This window comes from Armigeres subalbatus, chromosome 2 (genome assembly GCF_024139115.2).
Source record: "Armigeres subalbatus isolate Guangzhou_Male chromosome 2, GZ_Asu_2, whole genome shotgun sequence".
Lineage (NCBI taxonomy): Eukaryota > Metazoa > Arthropoda > Insecta > Diptera > Culicidae > Armigeres > Armigeres subalbatus.
The window spans coordinates 256,555,510-256,578,582 of NC_085140.1; the positions used below are offsets into that span (position 1 = coordinate 256,555,510).

The 23,073-nt window shown below is 38.4% G+C and overlaps 2 protein-coding genes across 12 annotated transcripts in view; both read left to right on the forward strand.

Annotated features, from left to right (window-relative positions):
- LOC134216207 (uncharacterized) overlaps window positions 1-23,073 on the forward strand; it is a 579,247-nt gene that overhangs the window by 381,527 nt on the left and 174,647 nt on the right. The window lies entirely within an intron of this gene.
- Window positions 1,273-23,073, forward strand: part of LOC134212109 (brain tumor protein) — a 35,084-nt gene continuing 13,283 nt past the window's right edge. For 3 of the 11 annotated variants that reach the window (XM_062689660.1, XM_062689651.1, XM_062689661.1), the window contains exons 1-2: window positions 1,277-1,428; window positions 2,858-6,187. In XM_062689660.1, the coding sequence (XP_062545644.1) occupies window positions 3,155-5,872 (2,718 nt within the window). In that variant the 5' untranslated portion in view covers window positions 1,277-1,428; window positions 2,858-3,154 and the 3' untranslated portion in view covers window positions 5,873-6,187. Of the gene's footprint in view, window positions 1,564-1,608; window positions 1,886-1,974; window positions 1,997-2,117; window positions 2,137-2,857; window positions 6,188-23,073 lie in introns of those variants that run through there. The other 8 variants (XM_062689654.1, XM_062689653.1, XM_062689652.1 and 5 more) reach the window with 8 other exon arrangements.

A 23,073-nucleotide genomic window follows, 5' to 3' on the forward strand; every position in this document is an offset into this window, starting at 1 on the left:
TTTAGTATCTTTCCGTCACTTTATGAAGTGCGATTTTTAACTTTTTCAGGCATTTGTCCAATCTAAGAACAAACTACGAGTTGCTCTTAATGTATATGTTGCATTTGATTTTAATTTAAAGCGTTCTGCATGGGTATCATATTCGAAATAACATCTAATTGGTTGTCTCTCGATTAGAAAGATTATAGATTAAAAAGTGGAATGAACAACCACATTTAAGCTAATTTAGAATCCCATGCGCCGAAGGGACTATGGGCTTGGCGGCAATGGAAACGGTTTAGCGGGTCGGGAATGTAGTCCTGCCTCCCTCGGTGATCCCTAACCCCGCACTTCCTGGTCAACCCAGGATGTCTGTTGAGCAGATTCCCCCTCCATTGTTTGGGAAGAAAAAAAAAAAGAATCACATGCGAGTTTTTTTTAAAACGATGCCTTGTAGGATCACGTAATGACACCGTACTTAAACATAATTATAACTACTGTCAGGTGGTTTATCTTTGTTTGTTGATGCAAAATTCCCAAAAGTTGGCGGATTATGGAGACGCATGGTACAAATAAATAGCAATATAGCTACTGGATAATGAACATAAAAATAATTATAACTACTATCAGGTGGTTTATCTCAGTTTGTTGATGCAAAATTCCCAAAAGTTGGCGGATTATGGAGACGCATGATACAAAGAAATTGACTCTTATAATATGGCAATGTCTGTCTTAAAATAAAAAAATATTTTTTATTCCCTCATAGATTGAGATGGCATAAAAAAAGGTTGAGAACCTGTGCTCTGGTTACCATTATTTTCGAATCATAAAAATTGTGAACTTCTGCCATTGGGGTGTTTGTATGCTCGCGGTCCTCAGTCTGGTATAGGTGAGTGCCGGAGGTAACCCACGATGACGATTGCCCACTACAGAGTTCAATGATTGTCGGCTTTTTGGTGGTCCTCCACTGTTGGCAGACAAAAAAACCGCGCTACTCTACCCGATGCTCGCTCTCTTGATTACCCTCAGTACAAATCGATGATGATAGCAGCAGCACTCCGGCGACGGCGATGACGACGAGAGCGAGAGTGAAGCTCAGAACCTCCGCCGCGCGCGTGAGCCCTGAAGCAGGTACAGTTCCAACTACCCTCCGTTTGCCTGCTGCCGTTCGGTTGTTGTTTGTGTCGTCCTCCGGTCCAGCGGAGACGGGCTTGCCTGTATCCAATCCATACGACACCCCTCATGCTTTTCACATAGCGCTCGTCGCTGTATTTGTAGCGCGGCCCGGCGGAGCTGTCTTTGTACCAGACCAGACCAGCTACGAGGCACGGAGCTTGTTGGTTTCCATCACATTTTATGCTCAACGGCTGCTAGTCGTACTGCAGACTCGACGAGAGTAACAGTGAGTTTTGTGCGCTCGGTCCATGCCGCATAGTAGCAAGATTACAAGTCAGTTTCCTTCTTTTTCTGCAAGGCTCACCCCACTGTAGTGTGTAGAACACTGCGGAGAGAGTGTCCTACGGGTTGTCTGGCATCAGACGATAGAAGAGAAGCGTTAGTCATTCGCAAACAGTTTTTTTCTGTGTATGGCAAATAATTCCGTGTTCTGAGACACTTAAGTGTGGCGAATTAAGATTGAAAACGTGCTTTCGAAACGTGGTCTTTGTCGTGATTTCGCGAACCATATGTTTCCGCGACAAAGAGTCTTGTTAACGCGCAAATCGTCCCGTCCCAGTTGAGGATCAACCGAATCGTGGCCTGGAGGCAGCCTTGAGTTCTTGCAGTGCCGGAAGCTGCATTTAGAATCCCGGGACTGCACCAGGAAGAAACCAAAGGAGCAGAACACAAAGAAACAATACACAAACAGTTGCCTAATATCAGAAGAGTATCGCGTCAGTGTATCAGTGTCAGTGAAGTTCAGACTTGCAAAGAGTCGAATAATGCACAATTTCTGTTCTACGGTTCTGCGTCTGGTGGTGGAAAAAAGATCTTGATTTCTGGCCCCGGCCTGCTCAAAGTGATTATCATTCCACATCCCAGACCTTTTCTTCCTACCTTCTTCCAGACACTAATTCATCACTACCCCGGCCCGTCCTGTGCCCATTTATCCTTCGGTGCATTCTTCCAAGTTGCATTTTTTTGTTCCTTCACGTTTCGGTTAGTTTTTTTTTCTCATTCCACATCTCACACACAACCATCCTGTGCTCGGATCGAAAGTCTCGATGTTTTCTTAAGTTTTCCCTTCATTTTTGTTTCCCTGGTCTGGTCTGGTTTGGTCTGCCATTGCATTGCCTGGCAGCGCCACCGAGAACAAAAAGAAAACGGGACCACAGCGATTCTTCGGAAACCAGAACCAGGGAAAGAGGAGTTAGAAGCTTCCGAAGCAGCAGCAGCAACAGCGTCATAACTAACAAGACGCGACGCCGCGGCGGTGTTGGGAAAGAACTTGAAACACCAGTGCAATTGAGAGCGAGAGAGTAATAAAATTATGCTGGAAGCATAAACATATCGAGTTAAAAGTAAAAATAACGATCTCTTTCGTCGCGGCGCGGTTTGTTCTGTGCGGTGCATGACTACGGGCCTGCCTCTACGCTGTGCACTCAACGCTCTGGCGGGACGGGATGTTGTGTGAACCCCTAGCGCGTCGCGGCTAGAATCGGGGAAAAGGGAACGAAAGCAAGTTTTGGAAAAACGCGTATTTTTAGAAGAAAAAGAAGCCATTCGACGAGAAGTGCCGCGCGTCCCACCGTGGAGCTCCTGGAGGCTACGGATTGGAGCGTCGAGCGCTAGAATCAGAATCATTCACCGGATGTGGCCGGGCGATGGCGTTGAAATTGTGTGTTAATGGATAGGTGTGCATTTCTTTCTCCTTTTCCAGATTAGTGAATCCAATAACGAATTAAAAAGAAAGTGAGCGTATAGAAAAGAAGCAAAAATCTGAGTTGTTGAAATTTTCCCGTAGAGATGTTAGAAAGTGAAAATACAGCAAGTGTAGAAAAAGGGAAAATTGTTGCAAATTTGAGCCAAAAATAACGAGTGAGTACGTGAAGAAGCAATGCGAATCAGGCACGGTGAAATTTGAATGTTTGATCCCTTAGAAAGATACCAAGAGTGACGAAGTGAAATATAAGACATCAAAAATCATCAAAATAAGCATTGATGTGCGTGCAGTAAAATGGCCTCATCTCCCACGCCATCGCTAGAATCATTACCCGGTGCATCAAACTCGATTGGATCATACGGTGAGCCAGCGGACTATCTGTCGGACTCTCCCCTAACTACCCTCAGCGGTTCTGCGACAGGTTCTTCGCCCCCGGCCAGTGACTCTGCCATCTGCGACGACTACGTGACAGCTTCGAGCCTAGAATCGGCCCAGTCGAACAGCTCGGAATCGCTGTTCCCCCGGTGCACCGGCTGCAAGAGCAAACAGTCGGATGCTGTTGCCAAGTGTATTGATTGTGTGAACTTTCTCTGTGCCAATTGTGTAACGGCCCATCAGTTTATGCATTGTTTTGACGGACATTCGGTGTTTCGTATCGGGAGCTCAGCGTCCAGTACGGGGTCAACGACCTGCACGACAACGACCATCGCAAACGGAGGGCTCGGCTCACTGGACGCAAGCTTGTTGGCAAACAACATTCTCAACAGCAGTAAAATGATGAACGGCTTCGAGCCTGCCCCACATCGCCTGACCTCGCTGAATCTAACCATAAAGGACGAAACCAGTAGTCTGGTGAAATCAATCATGAATAATGTGATATCGCCACCCACATCCAACGGAACCGGTGGAAACGGTGCAAATGGAAATCTTCCAATCACCTCCGTCAATCAGCTCAACAGCCAGTTGTCAGCGCTGAATGTCAACGGCGTGGAAATGAACGGCCAGAACAAGCCAAATTACTTCTGCAAGCGTCACAGCAACGAACTGCTGAAGTTCTTCTGCCGTACTTGCAGTGTGCCCGTTTGTAAGGATTGCATGCTAATGGAGCACCCGAACGGAGTGCACGAATGTGAACACAACCCAGACTCGACCCCGAAGCAAATCGAAAGTCTTCTACACACGGTTAGCGAAGTCCGAGCCAAGGCAACCGAACTGCGGACGCTAATCAAGAACGTAGAACACAACTCACAGCGAATTCAGGTGCAATATCACAAGGCCCAGAACGAAATTACCGACACGCATCAGTTCTATCGCTCGATGCTTGACGAGCGCAAAGCGGAGCTGCTTAAAGAACTCGAAAGTTTCTACAATACGAAGAATATGTCCCAATCGGTACTGCTGACCAAGAGCCAGGATCAGGTCGACAAGGTGCTGCAGAGTTGCGAGTTTGTCGAACGCCTTAGTAAATGTGCCGGCCTAGCGGAGACAATCATGCTGCGAAAGTTTATGGAAAACAAACTCCTTCTCTTCCCGGCCATCACGCAAGATCTGCAATCATCCTACGAGCTGGATTTCGTCTCAAACTACCAAGCGATTCAGGTTGGCGTTCGGAACACATTCGGCTACATTCGTTCGACCTCGGATGTCACCTCCTCGACCAAGCAGCCCCCGATCGCCCGACCCACATCGACCAACAACTCGAACGCATCCAACGGCATCATCGGATCCAACAGTTTGATCATGACCAATGGCAACAGCCCGTCCAGCAGCACCGGAAGCCTGAACCTCATCCAGCAGAACCCCATGATGGTCAACGGAGGCGGCTCCAGTCACCTGATGGACAGCAGACCGTTTTCCAACGCCAGCAACAACGTCAACAACAGTCATCACCTGTCCACTTCACCCTCGCAATCCAACGGCAGCATCTCGGCGTTCGACTCGAATATCATTTCCAAACGCTTCAACAGCGCCAACAGTCTGGGACCATTTGTCGGCGAAGTTCAGCCCCTGCAGCCGCTCAATCCCTACGAAAAGTGGAGCAACGGTGGCAACGACATCTTCAACAACGTCAACGACCAATACACCATTCCACTGAACCACATCCCGCAAGAATCGATGATCGATCTCAGCTCCAAGCTAATGAACACCAACATTTTCCCACCGAAGTCGCAAATCAAGCGACAGAAAATGATCTACCACTGCAAATTCGGCGAGTTTGGTGTAATGGAGGGCCAGTTTACCGAGCCCAGCGGTGTGGCGGTGAATGCTCAGAACGACATAATCGTTGCCGACACCAATAACCACCGGATTCAGATCTTCGACAAGGAAGGTCGCTTCAAGTTCCAATTTGGCGAATGTGGCAAACGCGATGGGCAGCTTCTGTATCCCAACCGAGTGGCGGTGGTGAGAACCTCCGGTGACATAATTGTGACCGAGCGATCGCCCACGCACCAGATCCAGATCTACAATCAGTATGGCCAGTTTGTGCGAAAGTTCGGTGCAAACATCCTGCAGCACCCACGCGGTGTTACGGTGGACAGCAAGGGTCGCATTGTGGTGGTCGAGTGCAAAGTGATGCGTGTGATTATCTTCGATCAGTCGGGCAACGTGCTGCAAAAGTTCGGCTGCAGTAAGCACCTGGAATTCCCGAACGGTGTCGTGGTGAACGACAAGCAGGAGATCTTCATCAGCGACAACCGCGCGCACTGTGTCAAGGTGTTCAACTACGAGGGCCAGTTCCTACGGCAGATCGGCGGCGAGGGCATCACCAACTACCCGATCGGCGTCGGCATCAACGCCAGCGGCGAGATCCTGATTGCGGACAATCACAACAACTTCAATCTGACCATCTTCACCCAGGACGGCCAGCTGGTGTCGGCGCTGGAAAGCAAGGTCAAACACGCCCAGTGCTTCGACGTGGCCCTGATGGACGACGGCAGTGTGGTGCTCGCCAGCAAGGACTACCGGCTCTACATCTACCGGTACGTGCAGGTGCCGCCCATCGGGTTGTAAAACCCGCGAGGCGAACGCCCCCTTCGCCACCAGAAGAACCATGACCGTGAGACCGCTGCGCCGACTGTGCCCCGTCGAATCGGCCCGCGCGAAAAGTATCGAACAATTATTAGTGCTGCTGGTCCCCCGTGACAAAGACGACGACGACGAACAGAAAACCATTCAACACAACCCAATCAACTCTAGTCCTCGCCCCACCACAACACTGTTCGACGATTTTGATGACGCTGACGCGCCCGCTTCAGTGCGTGTGCGTGTGTGTGAGCGAACGCGCGACAGGAAGGACGAAACGGAAAAAATATTCCCAACGTACAGGTAAGTGCCAAAACGACTCCCAGCAGAGTCTCACGTCGTAAAATAAGCAAAAAAAAAAAAGAGGCTACAAGAGTTTCATCGGATCCGTCCCTTCTATGCGATAGTTTCGTACATTTGCATTCGTTATTTTGTCAGTTGGGACGAAACGCGGTGCGTCGTAGTTGTGCCGGGTTCCATCAATTTTCCGTTTTTTTGTCGTTGTTGGTGAAATCGTTGACGTTGGTTGTCCTTTACAGAAGGGAGAGCCTACAAGGCTCTGCTTATCGCACACTACTGTTCGGCCAAAAGGGTTGAATGGAACTTGCCGTGTGCCAAAGTGAAAACTATTGGAAAGTTTTCCGTTGCTTTTGAGTGTTGCATAATTTAGACTGGAAGAGAGGATTTTCCATTTCGTTTTAGTTTCTAACACGATTCAAGCTATCAGATTTGAACGATCTGAGAAGTTGTGATATTTCTAGTTCAAAAATTGAAAGCTGCATACAAAATAAAAACAACAAATCATATAATTTTCATCAAGCACAAAAATTTCAGAATATATTAAATTTCCATAAATAAAGAATTTTCTGCTTGGATCAAACATGTTTAGGAAATTTGTGAATGTTTTGTACAAACTTTTAGCTTTCCCGTGGAAATTCGTAACAGTTTTCCATGCGAATTTGGAAAAGTTTTGCGTGGCAATTCGGGTGAATTCTCCTTGAAAATAAAAAAAAATCGTGAAGATTTAAATGAGTTTTCCTTAAAAGCTAAGAAAATTTTCCGTGAAAAAATTTTCAATGAAAGTTCGAAAGAATTGTACTAAAAAATTGAAAAAAAAACCTTTAAAATTAAGGAGAAAACTTGTGAAAATTTTAATGAATTTTCCATGGAAAATTTAAAAAATCCCGTGGAAATTTGTAAAAATCCTTCTTCCACGGAAATGCGGAAAATTTTTACGATAAAGTTTAAATGAATTTTCTAGTAGAAAATTGAAAAAAATTCTCAGGGAAATTATAAAGCATTTTCATGAAAATTCGGATATATTTTGCGTAGAAATTGATAAAAAAAAAACATTCTATGGTAACTTGGGTAACCTTTTTCGAAGAAGTTCCGTGGAAATTTGGTAGAATTTTCCCTGGAAAATTTGGGGAAAATCAAATACGTGAAAATTTGAATGATTTATTCTGTGGCAAATTGTGAATTCTTCTTATTGAAAATTGTGAAAGAATTTCCTATGAAAATTCGGATGAATTTCTCTTGAAATTTGGGAGGAATTTTCCTTGAAAATTTTCCTACCATTTTCCGGGTAATTCACTAGAATTTTTTGATCAATATTTATAAAATTTTTCCGTGCATATTTGTAAATAAAATACACGTAAAAATTTTAAAGAATTTTCTGTGGAAAATTGTGAAAATGTCTCTTGGAAACTGTTAAACATTTCCCGTAAGAATTCAGAAGAAATTTCGTCAAAATCAAGGCTGAGTAAAAAGCCGAGAAAACTTGAATGAACTTTCCGTGGAAAATTAAGAAAACTTACCGTTCAAAATTGTAAATATTTCAAGTGGAAACTGTGAAGCATATTCCGTAGAAGCTCAAGAGATTTTTTTTTCTAAAAATTCAGAAAAACTTTGCGTGGAAATTCGGTCGAATTTTCTTTGAAAATTAGATTTTTTTTTTGAAATTTTAAATACGCGTTAAAATTTGAATGAATTTTCCATGGATAATTGATAAAATTTCCCGTGCAAAATTGAAAAATTTCTCATGAAAAGTTGTGAAAATTTCCATTGAACCTGTGAACTATTTTCTTGGAAATTCGTATTTCGTATTTAGAAAACTCTTCTTGAAAATTTGAATGAATTTTCTGTGGAAAATTGAAAAAAAAAATCCCGCGGAAATTTATAAAAATTTCCCGCATTTTCATGGAAATTCAAAAGTATTTCCTCAGAACTTAGGGAAAAAAATGTGGAAATTCTCAAATTTTTTCGTGGAAATGCGGAAAAAGTTTCCGTGAAAATTTGAATTAATTTTCCAGTAGAAAATTGAGAAAATTTCCCATGGAGGTTAAAAAGCTTTTTCCATTCTTTGTAAACTCCGGAAATTTTCTGAAGAAATTTCGTAGAATTTCCCTTGGAAATTTGGTAGAATTTTCCTTGGAAAATTTAGAGAAAATAAAATCTGTGGAAATTTTATTTATTTTTTTTGTGGAAAATTGAGAATACTTCTGTGAACTCTGAATCATTTTCCGTGGAAAATCAAAACATTTCTTCAATGTCCTTGAAAATTTGGAAGAATTTTCCTCGAAAATTCGGAAAAATTTTTCTCGAAAATTCGGAAAAGTTTTCCTCAAAAATTCGGAAGAATTTTCCTCGACAACTCGGAAAAATTTTCCTCGACAACTCGGAAAAATTTTCCTCGAAAATTCGGAAGAATTTTCCTCGAAAATTTGGAAAATTTTCCTCGAAAATTCGGAAGAATTTTCCTCGAAAATTCGGAAGAATTTTCCTCGAAAATTCGGAAGAATTTTCCTCGAAAATTCGGAAGAATTTTCCTCGAAAATTCGGAAGAATTTTCCTCGAAAATTCGGAAGAATTTTCCTCGAAAATTCGGAAGAAAATTCGGAAATTCGGAAAAATTTTCCTCGAAAATTCATAAAAATTTTCTTCGAAAATTCGGAAGAATTTTCCTCGAAAATTCGGAAGAATTTTCCTCGAAAATTCGGAAGAATTTTCCTCGAAAATTCGGAAGAATTTTCCTCGAAAATTCGGAAGAATTTTCCTTGAAAATTCGGAAGAATTTTCCTTGAAAATTCGGAAGAATTTTCCTCGAAAATTCGGAAGAATTTTCCTCGAAAATTCGGAAGAATTTTCCTCGAAAATTCGGAAGAATTTTCCTCGAAAATTCGGAAGAATTTTCCTCGAAAATTCGGAAGAATTTTCCTCGAAAATTCGGAAGAATTTCGGAAGAATTTTCCTCGAAAATTCGGAAGAATTTTCCTCGAAAATTCAGAAGAATTTTCCTCGAAAATTCAAAAGAATTTTCCTCGAAAATTCAGAAGCATTTTCCTAGAAAATTCGAAAGAATTTTCCTCGAAAATTCGGAAGATTTTTCCTCGAAAATTTGCAAGAATTTTTCTCGAAAATTCAGAGGAATTTTCCTGGAAAATTCAAAAGAATTTTCATCGAAAATTCGAAAGAATTTTCCTCGAAAATTCGGAAGAATTTTCCTCGACAATTTGGAAGAATTTTCCTTGACAATTCGTCAGAATTTTCCTCAAAAATTCAGAATAATTTTCCTTGAAAATTCGGAGGAATTTTTCTTAAAAATTTTGAAGATTTTTTTTTGTAAATCGGTTGAATTTTCCTTCAAATCCGGTAGAATTTTTCTCGAAAATTCGGAAGAACTTTCTTGGAACATTCGGAAGAATTTTCCTCGAAAATTCGGAAGAAATTTCCTCGAATTCGAAACGAATTTTCCTTGAAAATTCGGAATAATTTTCTTTGAAAATTCGGAAGAATTTTCCTTGAAAATTCGGAATAATTTTCATTGAAAATTCGTAAGAATTTCCCTTGAACATTGGGAAGAATTTTCCTTGAAATTTCGGAAGAATTTTCCTTGAAAATTCGGAAGAATTTTTCTCTAAAATTCGAAACAATTTTCCTCGAAAATTCGGAACAATTTTCCTCGAAAATTTAAAAGAATTTTCCTTGAAAATTCAAAAGACTTTTCCTCGAAAATTCGAAAGAATTTTCTTCGAAAATTCGGAACAATTTTCCTGAAAAATTTAAAAGAATTTTCCTCGATAATTCGGAAGAATTTTCCTCTAAAATTCAGAACAATTTTCCTCGAAAATTCGGAACAAATTTTCCTCGAAAATTTAAAAGAATTTTCCTCGAAAATTCGGAAGAATTTTTCTTGAAAATTCGGAATAAAATTTCTAAAAAATACGGAAGAATTTTCCTTCAAATTCGGAATAATTTTCCTTGAAAGCTCGCAAGAATTTTCCGTGAAAATTCGGAATTTTTCCTCTAAAATTCGAAACCATTTTCCTCGAAAATTCGGAACAATTTTCCTGCGAAATTTGAAAGAATTTCCCTCGATAATTCGGAAGAATTTTCCTCTAAAATTCAGAACAATTTTCCTCGAAAATTCGGAACAAATTTTCCTCGAAAATTTAAAAGAATTTTCCTCGAAAATTCGGAAGAATTTTCCTCGAAAATTCGGAAGAATTTTCTTGAAAATTCTGAATAAAATTTCTAAAAAATACGGGAGAATTTTCCTTCAAATTCGAAACAATTTTCCTCGAAAATTTAAAAGAATTTTCCTCCAAAAATTCGGAAGAATTTTCCTCGAAAATTCGGAAGAATTTGTCTTGAAAATTCGGAATAAAATTTCTAAAAAATACGGAAGAATTTTCCTTCAAATTCGGAATAATTTTCCTTGAAAGCTCGCAAGAATTTTCCGTGAAAATTCGGAATTTTTCCTCTAAAATTCGAAACCATTTTCCTCGAAAATTCGGAACAATTTTCCTCGAAAATTTAAATGAATTTTCCTCGAAAACTCGGAGGAATTTTCCTCGAAAATTCCGAAGAATTTTCCTCGGAATAATTTTCCTTGAAAGCTCGCAAGAATTTTCCTTGAAAATTCGGTCTAAAATTCGAAACAATTTTCCTCGAAAATTTAAAAGAATTTTCCTCAAAAATTCGAAAGACTTTTCCTCGAAAATTCGGAAGAATTTTCCTCGAAAATTCGGAACAATTTTCCTCGAAAATTCGGTACAATTTTCCTGGAAAATTTGAAAGAATTTTCCTCGATAATTCGGAAGAATTTTCCTCTATAATTCAGAACAATTTTCCTCGAAAATTCGGAACAAGTTTTCCTCGAAAATTTAAAAGAATTTTTCTCGAAAATTCGGAAGAATTTTTCTTGAAAATTCGGAATAAAATTTCTAAAAAATACGGAAGCATTTTCCTTCAAATTTGGAATAATTTTCCTTGAAAGCTCGCAAGAATTTTCCTTGAAAATTCGGAATTTTTCCTCTAAAATTCGAAACAATTTTCCTCGAAAATTCGGAACAATTTTCCTCGAAAATTTAAAAGAATTTTCCTCGAAAATTTAAAAGTATTTTCCTCGAAAATTTAAAAGAATTTTCCTCGAAAATTTAAAAGAATTTTCCTCGAAAATTCGGAAGAATTTTCCTCGAAAATTCGGAAGAATTTTTCTTGAAAATTCGGAATAAAATTTCTAAAAAATACCGATGAACTTTCCTCGAAAATTCGGAAGAATTTTCCTTCAAATTCGGAACAATTTTCCTCAAAAATTTAAAAGAATTTTCCTCGAAAATTTTGAAGAATTTTCCTCGAAAATTCGGAAGAATTTTTCTTGAAAATTCGGAATAAAATTTCTAAAAAATACGGAAGAATTTTCCTTCAAATTCGGAATAATTTTCCTTGAAAGCTCGCAAGAATTTTCCTTGAAAATTCGGAAGAATTTTTCTCTAAAATTCGAAACAATTTTCCTCGAAAATTCGGAACAATTTTCCTCGAAAATTTAAAAGAATTTTCCTCAAAAATTCGAAAGACTTTTCCTCGAAAATTCGGAAGAATTTTCCTCGAAAATTCGGAACAATTTTCCTCGAAAATTCGAAACAATTTTCCTGGAAAATTCGAAAGAATTTTCCTCGATAATTCGGAAGAATTTTCCTCGAAAATTCGGAAGAAATTTCCTCGAAAATTTAAAAGAATTTTCCTCGACAATTCGAAAGAATTTTCCTCGAAAATTCGGAAGAATTTTTCTTGAAAATTCGGAATAAAATTTCTAAAAAATACGGAGGATTTTTCCTTCAAATTCGGAATAATTTTCCTTGAAAGCTCGCAAGAATTTTCCTTGAAAATTCGGAAGAATTTTTCTCTAAAATTCGAAACAATTTTCCTCGAAAATTTGGAACAATTTTCCTCGAAAATTTAAAAGAATTTTCCTCAAAAATTCGAAAGACTTTTCCTCGAAAATTCGGAAGAATTTTCCTCGAAAATTCGGAACAATTTTCCTCGAAAATTCGAAACACTTTTCCTGGAAAATTCGAAAGAATTTTCCTCGATAATTCGGAAGAATTTTCCTCGAAAATTCGGAAGAAATTTCCTCGAAAATTTAAAAGAATTTTCTCCGACAATTCGAAAGAATTTTCCTCGAAAATTCGGAAGAATTTTTCTTGAAAATTCGGAATAAAATTTCTAAAAACTACGGAAGAATTTTCCTTCAAATTCGGAATAATTTTCCTTGAAAGCTCGAAAGGATTTTCCTTGAGAACTCGGAAGAATTTTCCTTGAAAATTCGGAAGAATTTTTCTCTAAAATTCTAAACTATTTTTCTCGAAAATTCGGAACAATTTTCCTCGAAAATTTAAAAGAATTTTCCTCGAAAATTCGAAAGACTTTTCCTCGAAAATTCAGAAGAATTTTCCTCGAAAATTCGGAACAATTTTCCTTGAAAATTCGAAAGAATTTTGCTTGAAAACTAGAAAGAATCTTCCTTGAAAATTCAAAAGATTTTTTTTTTGAAAATTCCAAAGGATTTTCCTTGAAAATTCGGAAAATTTTCGTTGAGATTTCGAAAGATATTTCCTTGAAAATTCGAAAGAATTTTCCTTGAAAATTCGAAGGAATTTTCATGGAAATTCATGGAAATTTGAGAAAACTTCTGGTAGATAATTAAGAAAAAATTTGAAAATGCTCCATGGAAATTCTGAATAATTTTGCGAAAAATCGTTTTTTTGTAGATTTTTCTATGAAAATTTGAATTAATTTTCCGTGGAAATTTTAGAGAATTTTTGTGGAAATTCGGAATAGTTTTACGTAGAAAATTTAAATATATTTTCCTTGGATGTTTGAGAAAATTCAGATTCTTATTCAAATACGTGGGAATTTAAAATAAGTTTCTATGGAAATTTGGAAGAATTTTCGTGGAGACTTTCCATGGAAAATCGGATCATGTTTTCGTGAACAAACGAAAGATTTTTTCATTGAAATGCGTAAGATTTTGCTGTGGAAACTCGAACAGTTTCCCGGAGCAATTTCTCGCTTTATAATTAGGGAGAATTGCTGCATTTCATATTTCGGTCAATCGCTGTTTTATCAAGGTTTTATAAACGTTGATTTTTTAACTCAAACTTTTTTTTTACAAATATTAGATTTTGCTAAAACAAAATCTCACATTTCTCTTAAACATGTCCATGCTAATCGACTATAACATCAGGCACTTGTGCTAATCTATACTGCACAATCTGTTCGATTGGAATGATTCAGATGTACGAAATGCGACGGAATATCGTCGAATGATATCATCATTGGTACAACAAATAGAATACCACTTCCAATCGCTATCCCTACAAATCCAAAACCGATTCCACTTTCTCCCCACCTATGTCGAACTCATTCTTATCTAAGCTCAACACTGTTTACTTCTTCAACCGTATCGCCCCTCCATATCGCCGCGCTACCAAATAGATACTCACATTCATCGTCAAGCGGACCGGTCGACTGTCCCATCAATTACCTTCCCCTTCAACAAACGCTCCCCACTTTATCCCCTCCACCTATCCATTCCTTCCATCCAACCTCACACCTTTTCCGATTACGTGGCTAGAATTCCGAACCCTGTCTCCCGGCCACCAACAAATGATATTAATTAAAGACTTTGTTCGCCGGGCCGCCGATCTATTTCGGTGACTTGGCCTCGGGTCGTTCCCAGCCGTCGTCGTCGTCGTCCTCCTCCAGTGCAGCGTTTATTTAACCTTACGGAAGTCGCGCCACAATTAGAGAAACCCCACCACGTCGCCACCCAACCACCCATCAATCCAATCGACAAAGATTGATTAATTTGGGCGCGCACGCCGTGCGTAGCTTGTCCGCAAACAGTCCAAAAGCATCCCAAATGTCAAATTAAATCGATACGACCACGATTGGCTGGTCGTGCTTATTGCGAAGTAAAACGGGAGCGGTTGAATGGAAATCTCGGTTGGGAATTAATTTGCGGAGAACGGGAACGTTTTTCTTTGTCTTCACTCTAAGGTGCCTGCTTTTGGATTCTGATAAATAAAATAATTTTCAGGTGTCTCACATTTCGTAGGACACTTGAATATTTCGAATTGGACTCGTATTAGCGTTGTGCGTTGATAAAACTCAGTTTTGTCATTTCGAAAACTCAAGATGTTTCCGTATATGAATGGCCAAATTGGAACCAAACCATGACTTGCGTACACGTGGCAAAAAACGCTATCTGGGTATCGTTCCTCAATCTACTACGAAAAGGACAACAACCCGCAAAGCGTGACCAACTCACATAGATCTAAAACTCTTTTTTAGATCGTAGTGCGAATCTTGCTTTTCGGCTTCGCTTTGTTTCTATCATTCGATCATTTTTCGCGTCGTGCCACATGAAATGAGCTTTTATTGTTTTTTGTATCCGCCAACGTTTGGGTGCGCTGCTGGCTGGTGGCCCATTGAGAGGCAACAACGGCACGAGGTAACTAAATATTGACAAATTATTACGTTTCGTGGCGTGTGTCGCGGTTTCGATGACGCGTTTCCATAGCGTTAACGACTGCGAGAGGTGACTTCCCTGGAGGTTTCTTCCTCCATCCGTCAGTCAATCGGTCACAAACAACTGTTGGATTGGTCGTCATGGACATCGCCACAGTTGCAAAGCACAATCGCACACACAAGCAGTTGGGGATCGATCACCTGGCTCGAGGGTTGCGCTCAAAACATGGATACGGAGTTTTGTCTTACTCGTCCGCGGGTCGATTCGCGTTTGTTTGTTCGAGTTCCACTTGTTGGGAGACTTTTTACACAATGCTTGACCATATGGCGAGTGGATGTGAATCGGTTTTTGTTTGAATGACGCGCCGAGTGGTGCAGCCGATGACAATGAGTATGGATTTCTTGGAGGCACTCGAACAAGATTGAATGATTCAATTAGGATGGAACACTTTAGCGCGGCGGCCGGCTGATAGTCGTTGGTTTGAGGGTCGTACATGATTGCAACCTTAATTAGCTTTGCAAGAAAATGTGGAGCGAGTTGAAGGAAGTGTGTTTTTGTTTAATCGAGCCGATTTCAGGTGTCTCCCATGTCGTGGGACACTTGAACATTTCGCATCAGTGATTTCGTGCCTTTCAAAATTAGCGTTATGTGGTTGACATAGCTCAAATAGTCAAGATTTGCACAATCATTCTAAATTGTGGGGGTTTTGCGAAACACTTGTCGGTGTTTTAGAGTTTCTATTCAAACGTGTAGCTAGGTGATGAGCTTTCTAGGAAAATATTAAATTATTTAACTAGCGTCGATGCCAAATCAATTAGGTATATAACAAAAACAAATGTTCCGCTATAACGCAGATCAATATAAGTTCTTGTTTGTTCCTAAATGAGTTTTAGACTCTGTGATGAGAATCCAAAAACAACATCTAGCTGATCTAATTAACAGAAAACAAAGGCAATCAAACCTCGCGAGAGCTCCCTAGCAGATTAGTATTCCACTGCTTTGTACAACAAGCTTCGCAAATTAGAGAAATTGAATATCCAATGCACCGAAGCTTAGAACCCCATCTGCCCCGGCGAGGACGCCTCCATCAAATTAGTGCTGCTCCTAATGATTACAAGCGCAACAATTACCGCTTATCCACCCACCCCCCGGTTGGAAACTATTTGCGAATCCCGGTCCTTCTGGAACGACCCCCCAGTGACAGTCCTAATAGCGACCGTTCGATTGGAAACGATTCGACCCCCCATCATGATGCATCAGCCGGCATCTCCGGCTCTGGGGTGAACAACGAGTGGGATTTCGACGACGCTCCATAGGCGGCGTCGATTTGCTTTCAACCCCTCCGAACAGCTCAGTAAAACTCGACGACAACGGCAGCAACACTATCGAGAAGAAGGACACTCGATGAGCCTCTCGATAAGAGCTTTTACCTAACCAGCGAACGAAACGACATCGCTGCCACCACCATCGTCATCATCATCATTGTTGTGGGCATGTGCGCATGTAGCCTTAGCATAGGGAAGCGTACCTATCAGAAGCGAACGGCTCTGCTCGTCCCTTGCTTACGCTTGCAGCCGCCGTTGTTGCCGTCGCACAGATGCCTGCTGGTCGTGACATTTTCCACTTTCAGCCTTCAGCTGCCGCACACTACTGCACGGACGCCATAAGACCGGCTGGCGTGGTGGTGCAGCCGGGCAGAGCTCTCGGATGACGCGCTTTGTGTGCCGAGCAGGAAACGAGGCGTTTGATTGACATTATTTTATGATGTAGTTTCAGTTAGATTCGGATGGGAGAGTGTTTTCCTTTCTGTAACTGCCCGCAGACAGGGTTGGCAGTTTAATGAAACCTTGGGTTGAGTTCCATTCGCTACAAGCAATGCCACATTTTGTTCTAACTGTCGGAGAGTGAAGTTCTGACTTTGTCAACTACATTTTGTCGGGATACATTTTCAAAATTTAATCGAGGATCTCTAGCACAAACATCAAATATTTTAAAAACTTTTTCAATATTTCTTCGAAAATCTTTTCAGGATCACCCAGGAGTCATAGATAGTTTTTGATAATAATAAAAAAAAGTGCTCTTTATGCCCTTTACTTAGAAACCTATTTATTTGTATATTTGAAAGGCTTTCATTCGAGAATCTGTCGAAGGTTGCCCCAAAAATTTATTTTTCATGAAATCACTTTGAAAGTATTTCATAAGCTTTTAAAATCCATTCAAAATCTTTGTAAATCATTGTCAATCTCTTCAATATTATTCTGGAAAAAACTCAAAATTCCAGCCACATCTGTACTTGTACTGTATTGTATTTTTTTAAAACCTTCTAGAAAATCATCTAAGATTTGTTTTAAAATTATTTGACATTACCTTCAAAATTTATGTAGATCTGGAACAATTCGGTTGCCTTCTCGAATTTCCTCATTTAGCAATCCAACAAAGCATCTTTTCGTCACTTTTTCAAACAAAACAATATTACTTGGATATCTTCAGATCCCATAAAGTTTCGTTAAAATTCGTTAAAGTTGATCTTCATATTTTTTTTTCTCATTTTTTAGTTCATACGAAGTTCTTTAAATGGGTTAGGGACAAAACGTCGAAAGACAAAAGGTCGAATGACAAAAGGTCGAAAGTTATAAGGTCGAAGGGACAAATGATCGTAAAGACAAAAAATCGAAAGGGACAAAAGACCAAAAGGGACAAAAGGTAGAAAATACAAAACGTCGAACGGGACAAAAGGTCAAAATAGACAAGAAACTGAAACGGAGAGAATCAATCTCGCACACTAGAACATAAAACCAAGCCCATTACATTTTTTTTTCAAATTAACATAAAACCAAGCCCATTACATTTTTTTTTCAAATTACATCAGCGATGTGATCTGTGGTTGGAATACTTTGTTACATTCATTTCTATTGCCTACTTTTGGGCAATTCGGCTCATTTTTAAAACCATTTTTTGATAAAGATAACTAAGAATAAAATTCCATCAAAATATGTTTTGAATATTACTATTTGTTGAAATTGTGTTCAGTTTTTGTGATGCCCTTCTAGTCTAGTCCCAATCAAATTAAATCCAAATATGAACCCCAATCTAAATTCAAAATCGAAATTCATAGCCATATGCAATCCAAATCCAATATGAAACTTATCAAAATCCAATCTAAAACCATTCAATTCAAACAAAATGCAAATAAAATCTGGTGAAAATCCAAATCCAATCCACATTCAATCCTAATCTTATCTCAATTTAATCCAAATCCAATCAACATCAAATTCGAATGCCATCCAAAGTAAATATAATTCAAATACAATCGAAATCCAATCTGAAACCATTCCATATCCAAGTCCAGTTCCAATCCAAATTCAATTTGAACTAATTCAAATTCAATCCAAATCAAATCAAAATCTAATCCGAATGCAAATTCAATCTGAAGCCAATCAAAATCCAATTTAATCCGATTCCCTTTCAAATCTTATCCAAATCCAATCCAAAGCGAAAAATCCAAACCCAATTCAAATCAAATTTAAATCTATTTCAAATCCAATTCAATCCAAATCCAATCCAAATCCAATACAAATCTAATCCAAATCCAATCCAAATCCAAACCAAATCCAATCCAATTCCAATCCAAATCCAATACAAATCCAATCCAATCCAAATCCAATCCAAATCCAATCCAAATCAAGTCCAAATCCAATCCAAATCCTGTCCAAAAACAATCTAAATCTAATCCAAATCCAATCCAAATCCGAATCCAAATCTAATCCAATCCAAATTTAATCCAAATCCAATCCGAATCCAATCCGAATCAAATCCGAATCCAATCCAAATCCAATCAAAATACTCTTCAAATCCAACCCAAATCCAATCTAAATCCAATCCAAATCCAAATTCAATCCAAATCCAATCCAAATTCAATCCAAACACATTCTGAATCCAAATCCAATCCAAATTTAATTGAAATCCAATCAAAATCCAATCCAAATCCAATCCAAATCCAGTCCAAATCCAATCCAAATCCAATCCAAATCCAATCCAAATCCGAACCAAATCCAATCCGAATCCAATCCAACTCCAATCCAAATCCAATCCAAATTTAATCCAAATCCAATCCGAATCTAATCTTAATCCAATCCAAATCCAATTCAAATCAAACCCAAATCCAAATCCAATTCAAATCAAATCCAAATTCAATCCAAGTCCAATCAAAATCCAATTCTAATCCAATCCAAATCCTATCCAAATCCGAACCAAATACAATCAGAATCCAATCCAAATCCAATCCAAATTTAATCCAAATCCAATCCGCATCTAATCTGAATCCAATCCAAATCCAATTCAAATCAAACTCAAATCCAAATCCAAATCCAATTCAAAACAAATCCAAATTCAATCCAAGTCCAATCAAAATCCAATTCAAATCCAATCCAAATCCTATCCAAATCCGAACCAAATACAATCCGAATCCAATCCAAATTTAATCCAAATCCAACCCGAATCCAATCTGAATCCAATCCAAATCCAATTCATATCCAATCCGAATCCAAATCCAACCCAATTCTAATCCTAATGCAAATCCAATCCAAATCTAATCCAAATCCAATCCAAATCTAATCCAAATACAATCCGAATCCAATCCGAAACCAATCCGAAACCAATCCGAATTCAATCCAAATCCAATCCGAATTCAATTAAAATCCTCTACAAATCCAACCCAAATCCAAATCCAATCTGAATCAAAATCCAATCCAAATTTAATCCGAATCCAATCCGGATCCAATCTGAATCCAATCCAAATCCAATCCAAATCCAATTCAAATCCAACCCAAATCCAACCCAAATCCAATCCCAATCCAAATTCAATCCAAACCCAATCCAAATACAATCCAAATCCAATCCAAATCCTATCGAAATCCGATCCAAATCCAATCCAAATCCAATCCGAATCCAATCCAAATCCAATCCAAATCCAATTCAAATCCAACCCAAATCCAACCCAAATCCAATCCAAATTCAATCCAAACCCAATCCAAACCCAATCCAAATACAATCCAAATCCAATCCAAATCCTATCGAAATCCGATCCAAATCCAATCCAAATCCAATCCGAATCCAATCCAAATCCCACCCAATTCCAATCCAAATCCAATTCAAATCCAATCCAAATCCAATCCAAATCTAATCCAAATCCAATCCAAATCTAATCCAAATCCAATCCAAATCTAATCCAAATCCAATCCGAATCCAATCCGAAACCAATCCGAATTCAATCCAAATCCAATCCGAATTCAATTAAAATCCTCTACAAATCCAACCCAAATCCAAATCCAATCTGAATCAAAATCCAATCCAAATTTAATCCGAATCCAATCCGGATCCAATCTGAATCCAATCCAAATCCAATTCAAATCCAACCCAAATACAATCCCAATCCAAATTCAATCCAAACACAATCTGAATCCAAATCCAATCCAAATTTAATTGAAATCCAATCAAAATCCAATCCAAATCCAATCCAAATACAATCCAAATCCAATCCAAATCCAATCCAAATCCAAATCCAATCCAAATCCGTACCAAATCCAATCCGAATCCAATCCAACTCCAATCCAAATCCAATCCAAATTTAATCCAAATCCAATCCGAATCTAATCTGAATCCAATCCAAATCCAATTCAAATCAAACCCAAATCCAAATCCAATTCAAATCAAATCCAAATTCAATCCAAGTCCAATCAAAATCCAATTCTAATCCAATCCAAATCCAATCCAAATCCTATCCAAATCCGAACCAAATACAATCCGAATCCAATCCAAATCCAATCCAAATTTAATCCAAATCCAATCCGAATCTAATCTGAATCCAATCCAAATCCAATTCAAATCAAACTCAAATCCAAATCCAAATCCAATTCAAAACAAATCCAAATTCAATCCAAGTCCAAACAAAATCCAATTCAAATCCAATCCAAATCCTATCCAAATCCGAATCCAATCCAAATTTAATCCAAATCCAACCCGAATCCAATCTGAATCCAATCCAAATCCAAATCCAACCCAAATCCAAATCCAATCTGAATCAAAATCCAATCCAAATTTAATCCGAATCCAATCCGGATCCAATCTGAATCCAATCCAAATCCAATTCAAATCCAACCCAAATTCAACCACAATTCCAATCCCAATCCAAACCCAATCCAAATCCAATCCAAATCCTACCCAAATCCAATCCCAATCCAATCCCAATCCAAACCCAATTGAAATCCAATCGAAAACCAATCCAAATTCAATCTAAACCCAATCCAAATTCAATCAAAATCCAATCCAAATCCAATTCAAATACAATCCAAATCCAATCCAAATCCGATCCAAATCCAATCCAAATCCAATCCGAATCCAATCCAAATCCAATCCAATTCCAATCCAAATCCAATTCAAATCCAATCCAAATCCAATCTAAATCCAATCCAAATCCAATCCAAATCCAATCTAAATCCGATCAAAGTCCAATCCAATTCCAATCTGAATCATAATACAATCCAAATTTAATCCAAATCCAATCCGGATCCAATCTGAATCCAATCCAAATTCAATTCAAATCCAACCCAAATCCAATTCCAATCCAAACCCAATCGAAATCCAATCCAAATTCAATCCAAATCCAATCTAAATCCAATCAAAATCCAATCTAAATCCAATCCAAATCCAAATCCAATCCAAATCCATTTTAAATCGAATCTTAGTTCTATCCAAATCCAATCCAATTCCAATCCAAATTAAACTTAATCAATAATTAATAATAATTATAAATAATTTATCAATAATAAATTAAATCAAATCCAAATCCTATCTCATTCCAAATCAAATACATTCTAAATCCATTCCAAATTCAATTCAAATTAAAATCAAATCAAATTTAAATTAAATTCAAACTCTATCCAAATCCAACCCTAACGGAATCTAAATTCAATTAATTAAAATCCAATTCAAATCCAGTTCAGATTTAATCCAAATCTATTTCTAATCTAATCCAAATCCAAATTCAAATACAATCAAAATCCACTTGAAATCCAACCTACATTTATTCTACAATCCAGATCCAATCCAAATCCATTTCAAATTTAATCATAATCCAATCCAAGTCCAATTCAAAATCAATTTTAATAATTATTTTAAATTAAATCCAAGTCTAATCTAAATCTAATTCAAATCCAATCTTAATCGAATTCAAATCCAAATCCAATCCTATCCAAATAAATTTCAAATACATTCCAAATTCAATTCAATCCTCATTCAAATCCTTTTCAATGTCATTTCAAGTCCCATCCAAATACTATCAAAATTCAGTAAAAATCAAATTAAAATCCATTTCCAATCCCATCTAAATAACATCCAAATCCATTCCAAACCCAATTTAAATGCAATACAAATCCAATCCTAATACAATTAAAATCTAATCCAAATCCAATACAAATTTAAGCCAGATTTAAAAGTGTTATTTTCTTATTTCACGAGTTTCTTAACGCATAATCGTTCTCTGATTATTTAACGAAAACATCTTCAAGAATATGCAAAATGATTACAAAACAATTCTGCTGTTGATAATTCGGTAAAATTTTCACAAATCTGCGAAACGAATTAAGTATGTGCACATTTCTATCTCAGAACGTATCACTTTTTCTCAATTCAAAACAAATTTCTCGGAATTCGAATCATGCATGGAGAAAGTGCTTTATTAGGTCTTGGTATTGACTGCCAACCTCCTCTGTAAAAAGATGAAACATTTGAATCGTTCGTTCGCCTACACCAGAAGGCATAAAACAATGTCTGCTAGGGACTAATGATGTCTGCTATCGTTTCTGGTTATTCGACTCAATAAATCTTTATTACTTACATTTCTTTTGTTTTGTTCGATTAGATAGATCTCGAATGATGCTATCTTTCTCAATCCTCATTCAGTTCCTGTTGTGATTCCTTATTTTTCGAAAAAGGTTCTTCCGTCAATTTATTTACGGTAAAGCAATATTTTCCCACCTTTAATTCATTACTCCGAGGTGCAGCAATAACGAACCGTTGAATTAGTGAAAAAAAATGGTTCGGTCCTGCCAGTCCAAAAACCAATAATCGAGCGGCCCTAATCGGACCTTTCGGCTGGTTTTCCGGTTGCTGCCGGAGAGAATTAAACTCAATTATATCCTTCAGAGCTGTCTGTTGGCTATCCTTTTCCTTGGTGGAGCTTTTTCTTCACCCACCACAGAGGGAAATTTTCCACCCGAAAGCAATCATCGGAAATCTTTTTTCCGAGCAGTTTGTTCGGAAAATGCTGATGGTCTGCTGGCTACGCGGGACCGCAGCACTCGACATGGTGGATTAA